This window comes from Pelobates fuscus, chromosome 1 (genome assembly GCF_036172605.1).
Source record: "Pelobates fuscus isolate aPelFus1 chromosome 1, aPelFus1.pri, whole genome shotgun sequence".
In the NCBI taxonomy this organism is placed as follows: domain Eukaryota; kingdom Metazoa; phylum Chordata; class Amphibia; order Anura; family Pelobatidae; genus Pelobates; species Pelobates fuscus.
In genome coordinates, this window is record NC_086317.1 from 104,314,893 (window position 1) to 104,329,892 (window position 15,000).

The window sequence follows — 15,000 nt, forward strand, 5'->3', positions numbered from 1 at the left end:
CTTATTCTTACCCATAGACGTGAGGGACTAAAGTCCAGATGTGAGATTCTTTAGCCCTGGATCTCTACAGTTGGCAGACTGGGGCTAGAGGATATTAGTGGTTTTTCATTTTACATCAGGGAATGCTTTTCAAACCAGTCTACTCTTATTGATATGCTGATAAGTAGTATAGTGCCCCTGGGTGACACCTTTTTATTAGGTGGAGTAGCAGGATCACATAGACTACTTGACTGTTCTGTATGGGCTTGCTAATGGCTATGCCCTCATTGATCATCTGCAGTGTGGTGTTTAGGGGTAGAGAGAAGGGGACATACCGAAAAGAGACCAGAATATGTCATGACATTTCCCCACCTTTTTTTTTTTTTTTTTTTTTTTTTTTTTTAGTGTAGGGTTCTGTCAGTTTTCTTTTGGGCTCACGCTGATTGTTCAGTGCAAGGGCAGAGCTTATAAAAATGATTTACAGATGGCTAAGATTAAGGTACCCAATTTCTGGATAAAGAGATGTGGATTTCTGCATTTAGTTTTATTGTTCACATTTTACAAATGCATATTTAATAAATCTAGGCATTGATAAACACATTAAAACTCCATATTGAGCTGTTACTATATCCTTTGTTAGAGAGCTATATACGGTACATTTTTCAGGACCTGTAATCATAAAGCTGCAGACTTCCAGAGCTGGTTCTACATTTTATAGATTTATGTTGGTGTTTTGAGCTATTGTTTTCTATGCAGATTGTGCTTAGACCTTTTGTAAATATAAATATTTTATTTATATAAGGTTGCAGAGAGTTAACAATATTAAAAAATATATATATATATCTCCATCCTGAGGAAAGTCCCGAGCTGGGACTGAAACGTTGACACTTTAAGGCATCATTATTTGTTCTTTTATGTGTGCAATAAAATTTATATTTTAAACAGAGACCGTGAGTGTGGACCATCACTTTGGATTTTTTGTATACGGATGTCTTTGATCCGGCACCCGGCATAAAAATATATGAAATAATACATAAACTTGAGACCACAATTTGTAAAACAAATGTATGTAAGAGAAATAAGAAGTTAAATGGTCACTCTAAGCGTTATCAGAGTTTTGCATCAATTTGTAGAATGATATCAAACAACCAGACAACATTTGTGTGATGTCCACTTGTACAAGTCGGATAGATATCTTTCCAGTACCAGCTGCCCAAAACGTTGTTCAACAAATTGTGAACTCAGCTGTTATATGGATGCTAAAAGCTTAAAGGAGCACTATAGTGCCAGGAAAACACACTAGTTAAAACCCCTTCAGCCACTTACCTCTCCTCCTTGTGCCGACGAGCCGCACACACATTCAAACCGCCCATAGGAAAGCATTACTCAATGCTTTCCTATGGACGTCAGCATCTTCTCACTGTGATTTTAACAGTGAGAATCGCGGAAGCGGCCTCTAGTGGCTGTCAGTGAGGCTGGATTTAACCCTCAGTGAAACATAGCTATTTCTCTGAAACTATGTTTTCAGCTGCATGATTACAACTAGAGGGACCTGGCACCCAGACCACTTCATTGAGCTAAAGTGGTCTGATTGCCTATAGTGGTCCTTTAAGTAGTTTAATTCACCTTATGTTATGAGCAGAACTGAAACAGGGGGCTAACCTCCCATAAACTTGATTTCTAGATTGTAAGCTTGTTTGAGCAGGGCATCTTCGCAAGGGCAAGCCACCTAAATGGCGGGTTTTCACTGTAGGGTCAGGAATACATGTTTGTGTTCCTGACCGTATAGTGATCATTTAATTTTGCCCTGTGTATATGTGTCTATATGTAAACACATTATTATTACATTTGTGTTTGTGTGTATATATTTACCCATTAATATTAACCTTTTAGTGACTTATGTTTAACACTTTCTCTTAAAATGCACCCATACATGTTTTATAGATTTATTTATTTAGTTGATAGGTGACAGATAACATACAACATTAAAGATGGATAAAATATGTGTGGTTAAAAATATTATCTCCCCTCCCACCGCTCAAACTTGTCCTTGGTATAAAGGTTGTGGCCCAATTCACAAGCTAGTTGTCCTGACCTACAGTATCTCACCCTCTCGCTTTACTCAAAGTGTCTCGCAATGTGTAGTGGTTTCTGTGTGCACATGTCTGGCTGTGCTTAATTTGTGAGATATTTGTTGGCTTTATGTAATGTAGGGCAAAGGCTGTGTGTAAGGGTGCTCTGCGACCCTTCCCCCTTCTGCTTACTTTTCTTTTATAGAGGGGGCTAAACTTGCACCATTGGGGCTTTAGGGGAGGGAGTGAGCACTGGGACCAGGGGGGAAGCTCAGCAAATCAGAATTCTCTGAGCCCAGCACCAGGGACAGGCAGTTCTGGCTAGAAGATTTCCCCTGATGCAGGGCCGGGACAGGGATCATGTGGTATGCAGCTCCATCGAGTTAGTGAGTTCAGGACTGTAAGGGGACGATGACTGTGCTTTGCGCGCGATGGAGGTTCACACCGCACGATCCCTGGCCCGGCCCTGTGTCTGTCCTGCTGCTTGCCCGCAGCAGGGCTTAAGGGGAAAAATATCTTCTACTTGCCTGGTGCACAGAATGTCCTGTCACCGGGGTTAGGCAATAGGAATTCCTCATCTCTGTTAATAGTCCTAGTTGTTAAAGGTTTCAAATGTTGAGGATTCCAACTATAAGAAGTCAATATTACCATTGATTTTTAAAGCAAGTGGTTCGCAAAAAGTGTTATGGTGCCAAAAGTGCCTTGGCGCTTCTTCTTCCCATCTCCACTGCTTCCTGTGGAAAGAACCGGATGAGTAGAGCTAACAGATGCTCTCTCTCTCCACAGGAAGTGGTGGAGTTGATGAACAGCACCTGGACGACACCAGTTTAGAAGTCAAACTGTTCTTACAATGGTGCCACAGCCCTCCTGGCACCATAACCAATACAGCACGCTGTTACCTTGTATGCCCAATGACTGATTCAATTTCATAGATTTTTTTTTTTTTTTTCACTAGGAATCTGGGTAAAAATGGTTTATCAAACAGTAGCATCTTACTGGACAAGTGCCCACCACCACGGCCACCTCCACCACCCTATCCACCTTTACCAACAGATAAATTAAACCCGCCAACACCAAGCATTTACGTAAGTACACTGTGTAGTCATGACACTAGTTATTCCTGCCTAGATCATCATGCCTTTGTATGTATTTAACCTTTTTTGTATCTGTGGAAATGTTTCATAGCAATTATTTGAGGATGATTAGAACCTGCTGCTTATGATCACTCAAAGAGATATTTTTTTTTTTCTTCTTGGATGCCATTCCTTTGCAAGAAAGTAATGATGCCCTTGTAGTTTCAAATGAAGTCTGAAGTGCATGTTATCGTATGTCTTTATCTTTTCTTTTTTTTTTTATCTATGAATTAGAGTGCATGTTTGTGCATTGGACACACACATTTTGAAGAGTCCAAAAAGTATTTGTAGATGTCAGATTTGTCCATATGATTCCGTTCGGACAAATTTCTCCCATGCAAATGATACGGAGCACTCGATTTAAATGAGCTAAAGGATGCCAAAATGGGCCAGTCGATGTACTGAAAAATGTATACATAACTTAAATATAATGTAAATATTTTGCTGTTCACTGATAAGTGCATCAAGTTGAAAAGACATAGCCAGAGACGCGGGGGGAGGAGCAGTAAAAACATTTTTTTTCATGAATGGTGTGAGGAGAGACCGGTCCCTTTTTAAGAAAAAAAATAAACCAACTACACCTTTGTCCTTGATGTCCAACAAAGAGCCCTTTTTGGTATATTGTTATATTTTTCTCTCAAATGAATGTACTTCACTTAATTTAAAGTACAACTTGTTATTGTTCTCTACCAAAGCATTTGGTTGAACCTTTGGGAACAGAGAGTATCCGTGTACTGCAGGACAGTGCAGACAAATACAAATTATAACCAATTTTAAAGAATCAATGCAATCAATGTCTACGCTTGTTTATTTTTCAGTTGGAGAATAAAAGGGATGCATTCTTCCCACCTCTACATCAGTTTTGCACAAATCCAAACAATCCCGTTACTGTCATTCGTGGCCTTGCTGGAGCTCTTAAATTAGGTATTGGATTTTTTGTTTACTTATGAGATTGATAGATTATGCTATGCAAATTTAGTGCAAGTGTGTAAAGTGGCATTTGTTGATCAGTACGCGTGACTCTAGAAACATTATTTTTGCAACATTAGTTATGGTAGCAGGACAAGCAAACCTTCATATATTTTAAAACTATTTAAAAACTATTGAATTTGGCAATTGGACCATTATAAAATGGCATATTCAACATAAGTTAGAACATATATTAACATTTTCAAATATTCCTTGCAATATTTCCCCTTTTAATTGTTGGTGTAATGTCAAGTCTAACGTTTCCACTAGTGCTTTATGATTTTGCAGTTTTCAAAAATATTTTATTAAGTGTTTTATGCATTTAGCCATATATACCTTCTCTTATCATTGCATTATAAGACAAGTTTGTACTAATAGAGTATGTCTTGTTTGCATTTAGATCTGGGACTTTTTTCTACAAAAACACTGGTAGAAGCAAATAATGAACATATAGTTGAAGTGAGAACGCAACTGTCACAGCCAGCTGATGAGAACTGGGACCCAACTGGAACAAAAAAAATCTGGCGTTGTGAAAGTACTCGCTCTCATACCACCATTGCAAAATATGCACAGTACCAGGCTGCTTCATTCCAGGAATCACTTCGCGTAAGTAACGTAGATATCTAGATGGTTTATATGCAATTACAAAGCAACACACAAGGTTGCAAGCCCTACTAGACCTATTTGTAACTGTGCAAAACCTGTCACCATCACATACACTCTCTAAACAAAGGAATAGCCCCCTAGACACTGCTCCTTGGTGTTTAATTCATATCCAAAATGTATGAATGCAGCCCGTCTGTGTCATTTTTCTGATTTCACAGCATCTAGAAGAGTAGGGAACATTCCATCTCTGGAACCTAAGTTACTGTTGTACACAAATAAAATAAACAGAAAATCATGAACTACAGAAAGAAACATACACTGCTCAAAAAATTAAAGGGAACACAAAAATAAAACATCATAGATCTGAATGAATTAAATATTCTTCTGAAATACTTTGTTCTTTACATAGTTGAATGTGCTGACAACAAAATCACACAAAAAGAAAAAAAAAATGGAAATCACATTTTTCAACCCATGGAGGTCTGGATTTGGAGTCACACTCAAAATTAAAGTGGAAAAACACACTACAGGCTGATCCAACTTTGATGTAATGTCCTTAAAACAAGTCAAAATGAGGCTCAGTATTGTGTGTGTGGCCTCCACGTGCCTTTATGACCTCCCTACAATGCCTGTGCATGCTCATGATGAGGTGGCGGATGGTCTCCTGAGGGATCTCCTCCCAGACCTGGACTAAAGCATCTGCCAACTCCTGGATAGTCTGTGGTGTGACGTTGGTGGATGGAGCGAGACATGATGTCCCAGATGTGCTCAATTGGATTCAGGTCTGGGGAACGGGCTGCCAGTCCATAGCATCAATGCCTTCGCCTTGCAGGAACTGCTGACACACTCCAGCCAAAAGAGGTCTAGCATTGTCTTGCATTAGGAGGAACCCAGGGCCAACCGCACCAGCATATGGTCTCACAAGGGGTCTGAGGATCTCATCCCGGTACCTAATAGCAGTCAGACTACCTCTGGCGAGCACATGGAGGGCTGTGCGGCCCCCCAAAGAAATGCCACCCCACACCATTACTGACCCAATGCCAAACCGGTCATGCTGGAGGATGTTGCAGGCAGCAGAACGTTCTCCACGGCATCTCCAGGCTCTCACATCTGTCACATGTGCTCAGTGTGAACCTGCTTTCATCTGTGAAGGGCACAGGGCGCCAGTGGCGAATTTGCCAAACGTCCTGCACGGTGTTGGGCTGTAAGCACAACCCCCACCTGTGGATGTTTGGCCCTTATACCACCCTCGTGGAGTCTGTTTCTGACCGTTTAAACAGACACATGCACATTTGTGGTCTTTTTGCACGGCTCTGGCAGTGCTCCTCCTGTTCCTCCTTGCACAAAGGTGGAGGTAGCGATCCTGCTGCTGGGTTGTTGCCCTTCTACGGCCTCACCCACGTCTCCTGATGTACTGGCCTGTTTCCTGGTAGCACCTCCATGCTCTGGACACTACGCTGACAGACACAGCAAACCTTATTGCCACAGCTCGCATTGATGTGCCATCCTGGATGAGCGGCACTACCTGAGCCACTTGGGAGTTGTAGACTCTGTCTCATGCTACCACTAGAGTGAAAGCACCACCAGCATTCAAAAGTGTCCAAAACATCAGCCAGGAAGCATAGGAACTGAGAACTGGTCACCACCTGCAGAACCACTCCTTTATTCGGGGTGTCTTGCTAATTGCCTATAATTTCCACTTGTTGTATATCCCATTTGCACAACAGCATGTGAAATTTTACAGAAGTGTGATTGACTTGGAGTTACATTGTGTTGTTTAAGTGTTCACTTTATTTTTTTGAGCAGTGTATAATGGTGCTTTGGGAGAGGTCATCAAGAGTTTTGATCAAAAGCTCTATACACCACTCCGCCTTCAGCCTTATAGCGTATGATGTATCTTGAAGCTATTCTTTCTTATTATACACCCTTCATCATTGTATGTCTTCTTACTCTTGATAGAAAAGATAGCAAAAAAAGTAGTTAAACCCATATGTAAAAAACACACACACAAAAAACAATAAATCAATAATAGTCGAAATGAATAGGCACTCTACCTATGCAAAATATATACTGTAAGTGGGAAATTTTAGAATTATATATTACTGCATACATCCATATAAGATGTGCCTCATATGTGGTTATCTTCAATAATAGCCATGTTGGTGTACTTTTTTTTTTTTTTTTTTTTAAGTTTTGGCTTTATATTGTAATAATTCTCCAACTCATACTACTTTTTCATCTTTGATAAATGTAAGCACATTACTCATCTTGGTCCTTCTGAGTGATGACAAGTTCACATATGAAGAGAGTATTTACATATAGTTATAGTCCAGCATCTTAGTAGTGTCATATAACTAGTAATACACAGTCTGCCGTGCAAACGAGCATGCACAGTGTTACTTTGTCATGCACAAATAAAATCACAGACCAAAGGGGCTACCACAATTTCTTTAAAACAACCAATAAGAATATATAAACAACTTATACATTTCAATATGAGTATCCTCTCTCCAATTGGGTTAATGTTTTTCTGTATTGAGCTGGATGAGCTATGTAGGTATGGTACACTTTATATTCAGTTTTTAGAGCCACTTAAAACTAAACTGTTCTTATAATGAGGGGGTTGATTATTTCTTTATCTCTAAAGAGAAACCTTTTTGACTTTTTTTTGAAAGACAAAATGTTGAGCGAAAAAAATGAAGCATTAAGGCAATTAGTATTTTCACAAAATCAATGTCAAAATGGCCAGATAAAATTGTAACTGTCACTGAGATTTTGAACCTTAATGTTTACAAGAATTTGAAAGTCGGTTACCGTTTCACAATAAGGAAAGAGAAAAATCCTTGATGACTTCTCAGACCAGTGGTGTTTCATCTGTAGGGTCACTTAAGGCATTGCCCTACCAGATAACTGTCATAATAATAAATCTATTGTCAGTGGTAAGAATAAATAGATGCTGTTTCCATCATAAATGGTTAACGTGCACCATTCAGTATTGTAGTACAGTGTATAATGGTGCTTTGGGAGAGGTCATCAAGAGTTTTGATCAAAAGCTCTATACACCACTCCGCCTTCAGTCTTATAGCGTATGATGTATCTCCTCCCCTTCTTCCACCACAACAGTCTCTTCGATTTATGAATGATAGTTGTCTGATAGTTTAGAGAAGCTGCTTGTTTGTATAACGTTACATTTTAAAAATGCCCACTTAGATTACCTCTCAGAGACGTTCTGTCTGCCACTAGGAGTGATTTCTGAAGTGTTCTTATCTCCAGTAGGTCTTCGGAGTTTCGTCACTACTTAAACGTAGACTGGAGGTAGAGAACTTAGCTTGCAAAGTAAGGGTTGTGAGCTCAGTCCCTGCATAATCGTGTATATAAAGTAAATACCAGCACTGAAGCATGGGCAAATTACTTTAATTTAACAGATTGAACTGAGTGGATTTACTTAGGTGTTCATTCATGTAAAATACAATTTATCACTGCATGTGACACTTGACAAAATTTTGGTCTGATTTTTAGAAAAAGCATAAAAAGAAACATGTTTTGTGTCCGTGTAAAGAATTAAACCATGGCCATGCTATTTTGACAGACATATTGATATGTCGTATGAGTCTAATAGTTCAGTAGATAGGGTGATGGGGTTATTCAGAATTGGAGGTTGGGGTCCTCACCAATCTAATCTTCACTAGCCACCTTTGTTTAAAACTGTGTCAATTAACATTTGCTTCAATAAATGCGCTTCCAATCACCAACATAAAGGAATACTCATGTTTCATTCCTAACACTTTTTTTGTCCAAACTATTTATAATATCGTGTCCTCTTTAATTAAGAAATTTAAAGCATTTTATTTACCTTAATTTCCTGGGTATACTGGTCTCACCCCAGCCACTCCTCCTCTGATTAAGATAATCAGTATTGATGTCAGCCATTCCAGTGCTTCCATTTAGAGGAAAGCATTGGAAGCTAGTGCGCCTTGCTGTGCCAATCTGCCTCTCTATATGGAGTGTTCAATGTCACCAAGCAGAGTGTGTAGATGCCAATATTCAGTCTTGCAAGCATTGCAAGAACACATCCAGGAAGACCATCTGGTGGCATCCTTTAGAAGTGGCATTAGGCATAAATGTAAACAATGTATTTAGTGTGTTCTATTTACTTGTAATATTGATGGTTTACCCAAACACCTCCAGTATTACAGCTCTGATGTCCAGTTTGGATGTTTTCAGGTTGCTTTATACCTAAACTACGTTATGATGTTTAAAATGTATGCCTTATAGTGCAAATTAATTTTTCTTTTCATTACAGGAGGAAAATGAGAAAAAAACTCATCATAAAGACCACTCAGATAGTGAATCCACATCTTCAGATAAGTAAGTAAAAGTCTCTTCTACTTCATATACAACAAATATAATTTGTGCTGATTAACAAGTGTTTTTTTTTTTTTTTTTCTATTTTCCTCTTTCTCCAGTTCTGGTAGAAGAAGGAGGGGGCCTTTTAAAACCATTAAGTTTGGGACCAATATTGATTTGTCAGATGAAAAGAAGTAGGTATCTTCTGTACAGAACTGTGTAATGTTAGAACTTCATAATTACTCATTTTATTTTACATTTTGCAGTAAAGAACCCCAGGTTTGTGGTCTGCTAATGCCACAGAGTACTTCAAATCCCTCCATGTTAATCTTTTTGACAAGTTATATAGTCAAATTACAGACAAACCGTTTATATTCTCACATGTTACTGTATTATTTACTGGATGCACATGCACTGTACCCCATAATAGCATAACATATGAAAAGGCGACTTAGGCTATGCGAGGGCTTGCAAGAGGGCAAATTGTCTCCTGGTCCACTAGCATACAGGTGTTTATTTAGGCAGCTTTAAACCATCTTATGCTGATTTGAAATAAAAAGTGGTGCTTTGGGATGTATGTTGGCACACCATCTTTTTACCATGTTGTTTCATTCCAATTGTGAGTTTCACACTTCTTGTGTGTTCTACTAGTTCAGAGATCCTAGATTTGTATTCTCCTCTATCTCCTGTGTTTTTAGGGGAACTTGTAGGGTCAAATTAGAGGTATGCCTTAATTTTGACATGACTTTTTGACACTATATATGTCAAAATACTGACCAGTGTCTCATGCTTGCTAACCCTATACATTTTTATACATGTATAGCCTAACTCTCTGTTCAACCATATACAGCCCTAACCCAAGCTAATGCTATTTTTTTTTAACAAATAAAGTACACAGTAGTTTTTTTGCCATTAAATGCATAATGACAATAGAGACACAGTATATGTCCATTGTTAGAACATCTGTAGGGCTTTCATTCCCAAGCCTTGTTAAGACCAAATCTGGTGGTGTAATTTATTTTTGTGTTTATTCTTTAAAGATGGAAGCTACAGCTGCACGAATTGACCAAACTTCCTGCCTTTGCACGTGTTGTGTCAGCTGGAAACCTTTTAAGTCATGTTGGTCATACTATCCTTGGCATGAACACAGTACAGCTATACATGAAGGTTCCAGGCAGCAGGACACCAGGTTTGTGTATTGGCACACACACACACATATATATTTTTATTTTAAAAAAAATTAATTAAATCTCTTAATACTTTCTTTTATATTTATTTAAGCAAAATATATGATAAATTTAGCATAATGTGTCTATAGTCTGACAACCTCACATGCAAAATACCTGATGTAGATGATGATCAGTGTTTTTGTTTAAATAGTGGTACATATTACAATAGATCTGATTAATATATACTGGCTATTTTCTGGTTTCCTTCTGTATCCCAGTAGGACAACACACCCTTCCCAAATAAGGACCATCATCTGGAATCTGAGCATTTCTGATGAATGCATTTAGTTGAACAGGTTTTAAAGTGAATCTGTTCTCAGAAATGGTCATGCACCTCATACATAAAAAAAAAAAAAAAACTGTCTACCTTATGGTGACCATTTATTTTAATGTTATTTAACATAAGTAGGTTTAAGTAATAATAGAAATGCATTTAAGGAAAGACTCTTTTTAGATGACCGTACCACTTAAAGCTTTTTAGAAATTCTATAGGTTTAGGCATGTCATAGTTGACTCAAATCTCAAACAGTGTGTGCTTTTTTTTTTTCCCTTTGCCATGTGCTTTGATCAGCATGCCAATAAATTACCTACTCCAATTAAATTATGTCCTTGCAATTCTCCCTCTATTAAAAATATAATGCAATGTTAACATCAGCTTGTCTATTCACTGACATTTTAGTGTTTGTTTTTGTTTTTGGTGTGGCTTCACTTTTTGAAAACTTGATTTTGGAAATAATGCAATATGCATTCCTTTCTTACATATAGGTCATCAAGAAAACAACAATTTCTGTTCAGTGAATATTAACATTGGTCCTGGGGACTGTGAATGGTTTGTCGTCCCTGAATCATACTGGAGTGTAATGAATGACTTCTGTGAAAAGTAAGTGAAGAAATAAAAAATAAATAAATATATATATATATATAATTTACATGTTTTTCTATTTACATGCAATTATTCCTCATAGGATACCTGCCATCATATGTTATTAGCATAGGACAAATGGTATTAATTTTTAAACTTTCATTATTATGTCTGTTTAGTAGACTTTTTGTTGTTGTTTTTGTATTTTTGGTTTACAAATACATTGCAGCAGTGGATGTTTAGTTAATTTCCAATAGATCATCCCTTTTTTGCATTAATAAAGGGCTTTTTTTCCTGTGGTTGAACATAGTATGTATGGAAGGGTGCTGTACAGTCCAATATGTGTGCATGTTTTATATATATTTAAAATCTTTCCTTTACAGAAATAATATAAATTTTCTCTTGGGATCATGGTGGCCCAATCTTGAAGACCTGTATGAAGCAAATGTGCCAGTCTATAGGTTTATTCAAAGGCCCGGTGACTTGGTTTGGATAAATGCTGGCACTGTCCAATGGGTTCAGGCTATTGGTTGGTGTAACAACATTGCTTGGAATGTGGGCCCTCTCACAGGTGGGTTTTTTTTTGTTTGTTTGTTTATAGAACTGTTAAGCAATCTTTAAAACATGCATGTGAGCAAAGTGTCTTGCGGTATTTGACATACCATGTTTATTTTATTGGTAGTTGTTGTACTCTGCTCTTTATAATTCCTGCTACTGTAAAGATTTTTTGGTTATTGGCTTCGGTAGTAGTTTCATTCACATTTTCTCTTAAATGGAATTGCTTGCTGAACTGGATATCTCTACAACCCCTGATGAACATATTTTCAAATGGTACCCTTATTGAAAATAGTTGCTATTATTGCTGAACAAGTTTAAGCTACTTGTAAAAGACTACAGTTCCTGGAAATTTGTATGATATACAGAAAATACAGATACGTTGGAATAATTTATTTATTTTCATTGAAGTTTTTGTTAAGCACTGTACAAGCTAAGCAGTATCTACAGAAAGTCCTAAAATGTAACCTTCGAGTATCTTTTTTTATCGTATATATTTTAGTTTTTAGAATTGTAATGCATTTCTATATAATGAAATAAAATGTGTATCTATTTTTAACCTGGCGTTTCCTCTTAAGTAAGTGTTTTGAGTTGTGTATATAAGATATATATATATATATCATATATTGTACTTCTGCTTTGTCTCCTTAGTCATTGTCCTTTTTGTATTCTTTCTTTATTTTTGTAGCCTTCCAGTATAAATTGGCTGTGGAACGGTACGAGTGGAATAAATTACAGTGTGTGAAATCTGTAGTACCAATGGTTCATCTCTCTTGGAACATGGCAAGAAATATAAAAGTGTCTGATCCAAAGTTGTTTGAAATGATTAAGTAAGTGTGTTGGTATCATAAATATTTGGTATACGTTTGGCTTTTGAGAGAGAATCTTATTTCAACAGCTTTATTTATAGTTTCTTCCAATAACATTTGTAAACCACTGCCTTGAGAAAGTAATGCTCAAAGATTTTACTACTTAGTTTTACTTTACTTTTTATAATAAAATGAATACATTTAGCAGGGTTTGCACGTCTTGTATGTTAATGTAATTTTATTTTAATATATGACTGAAGTATGTTTAAGTCATTCTTTCGTTTTCATTCCTAAATAGGTATTGCTTATTGAGGACATTGAAGCAGTGCCAAGCATTAAGAGAAGCTCTTATTGCTTCAGGAAAAGAGATTGCTTGGCATGGCCGAGCAAAAGATGAACCTGCACATTACTGTACCATATGTGAGGTCAGTAAATCATTATCTTATTTTATTCTAATACATGTCTGAATTACCGGGTATACTCGAGTATAAGTCGAGTTTTTCAGCACATTTTTTGTGCTGAAAAAACCCAACTCGACTTATACTAGAGTTAATGTCTGTATTATGGCAACTTACATTGCCATAATACAGACAAGGACCGCTGGGCTCATTACAAGCCCGGCGGTCCTGTTGGGGGCTGGCAGAGCGCTCTTACTTAACTTTACAGCAGCTCCTGTCAGCTCACTTCTCTCACCTCCGTTCCGGTCAGCTCCCCTGTAAGTCTCGGGGTCTCTCGCAGGAAAGGTAAGTAAGAGCTCTCTGCCAGCCCCCTCCTAAACAGCCCATCCACTGGACCACCAGGGAATGAGAGCCCCCTTCCCTGGCCAGCTAACAAGCAGGGAGGGGGGACAAATAAAATTAAATAATTAAATTAAATTATTAACATTAAAAAATAATAATAATAATAATAATAAAATTAAAAAATAATACTAAATTATTTTTTTTAAATATTAAAATAAAAACAATTAAAATATTAAAATTAAAAATAATACAAATGCCCTCCCCCACCCAGTTCACACACACACACTCTGCATTACACACACACACTCATACAAACACGCACACTGCATTATATATACACACACACTGCCTTTATATATATATATATATATATATATATATATATATACACACACACACACACAATCTGCATTATATACACACTCATACAAACACACACACACACAATCTGCATTATATACACACACTCATACAAACACACACACACACAATCTGCATTATATACACACAAACACTCATACAAACACACACACAATCTGCATTATATACACACAAACACTCATACAAACACACACACAATCTGCATTATATACACACAAACACTCATACAAACACACACACAATCTGCATTATATACACAGTGTGCGTATATAATGCAGAGTGTGTGTTTGTATGAGTGTGCGTATATAATGCAGAGTGTGTGTTTGTATGAGTGTGTGTGTATACAATGCAGTGTGTTTGTATGAGTGTATGTGTATAATGCAGATTGTTTGTATGAGTGTGTGTGTATATAATTAATTATAAAAATCACAGAATTTCATAGCCCCAAGTTTTACCCTTGACTTATCCACGAGGCATAGCATATTTCACAATTGTTGGTCACAAAACTACACTCGACTTATACATGAGATCGACTTATACACGAGTATATACGGTAGTCCTATACGGTAGTCTGCAGGGTGTATTATATTAAAATGAAGATACCAGTAGGGCATAAAATATTAATGGAAACAGAACTTTTTTTTCAAAATGTATCCATGTTATGTTTGTTTATTTTTTTTGTTTTCCTCTCCTGTTAGGTGGAAGTCTTTGATTTGCTTTTTGTTACAAATGAAAGCAATTCACAGAAGACCTACATAGTCCATTGCCATGACTGCTCACGAAAAACTTGTGCAAATCTGGAAGATTTTGTGGTGCTAGAACAGTACAAAATTGAGGACCTGATGCAAATATATGATCTATTTACATTAGTAAGTAGTCTATAAGTAATTTACCTTACAATTGTTCTGCTTTGCTTAAAGGAGCACTCTAGTCACCATAACCACTTAATCAGATTCTTGTTTGTGTAGGTTTTTTATGTTAGCCCCTGACGAAGGTGAAGATCATTACACGGAAACGCGCGTCGGGTTATCTACTTTGATTTTAATATTCACTTTCTGGGTATTTAGTACCCCTTATTAGTATTATTATTTTCTCATTTTTCTTCTTGAGAGTTCCTATTTGGGATGGCTGCGCATACTGAGAGCAAATAGACAATAGATTGAGCATTAGCATAGAACACCCACGAAGGTGTTTTGTAGGAGACTTGGGGATTAGCAGCAGTAGTCAGTATTCAATTGAATTGTATGAATGCAAGCTTGCCCCTCTTTTCCTTTCTCCTTCACTGTTTGCAACTTATGCCTTAAGAGGGAGTGCGTTT

The 15,000-nt window shown here is 37.2% G+C and overlaps 1 protein-coding gene across 2 annotated transcripts in view; it reads left to right on the plus strand.

Moving 5' to 3' along the window:
• KDM6A (lysine demethylase 6A) overlaps positions 1-15,000 on the plus strand; it is a 124,731-nt gene that overhangs the window by 107,855 nt on the left and 1,876 nt on the right. For both annotated transcript variants that reach the window (XM_063450144.1, XM_063450145.1), the window contains 11 exons: positions 3,007-3,136; positions 4,003-4,108; positions 4,554-4,759; positions 9,063-9,127; positions 9,226-9,300; positions 10,147-10,295; positions 11,101-11,215; positions 11,581-11,768; positions 12,441-12,582; positions 12,860-12,986; positions 14,381-14,551. In XM_063450144.1, the coding sequence (XP_063306214.1) occupies positions 3,007-3,136; positions 4,003-4,108; positions 4,554-4,759; positions 9,063-9,127; positions 9,226-9,300; positions 10,147-10,295; positions 11,101-11,215; positions 11,581-11,768; positions 12,441-12,582; positions 12,860-12,986; positions 14,381-14,551 (1,474 nt within the window). The remainder of the gene's footprint in view (positions 1-3,006; positions 3,137-4,002; positions 4,109-4,553; positions 4,760-9,062; positions 9,128-9,225; positions 9,301-10,146; positions 10,296-11,100; positions 11,216-11,580; positions 11,769-12,440; positions 12,583-12,859; positions 12,987-14,380; positions 14,552-15,000) is intronic.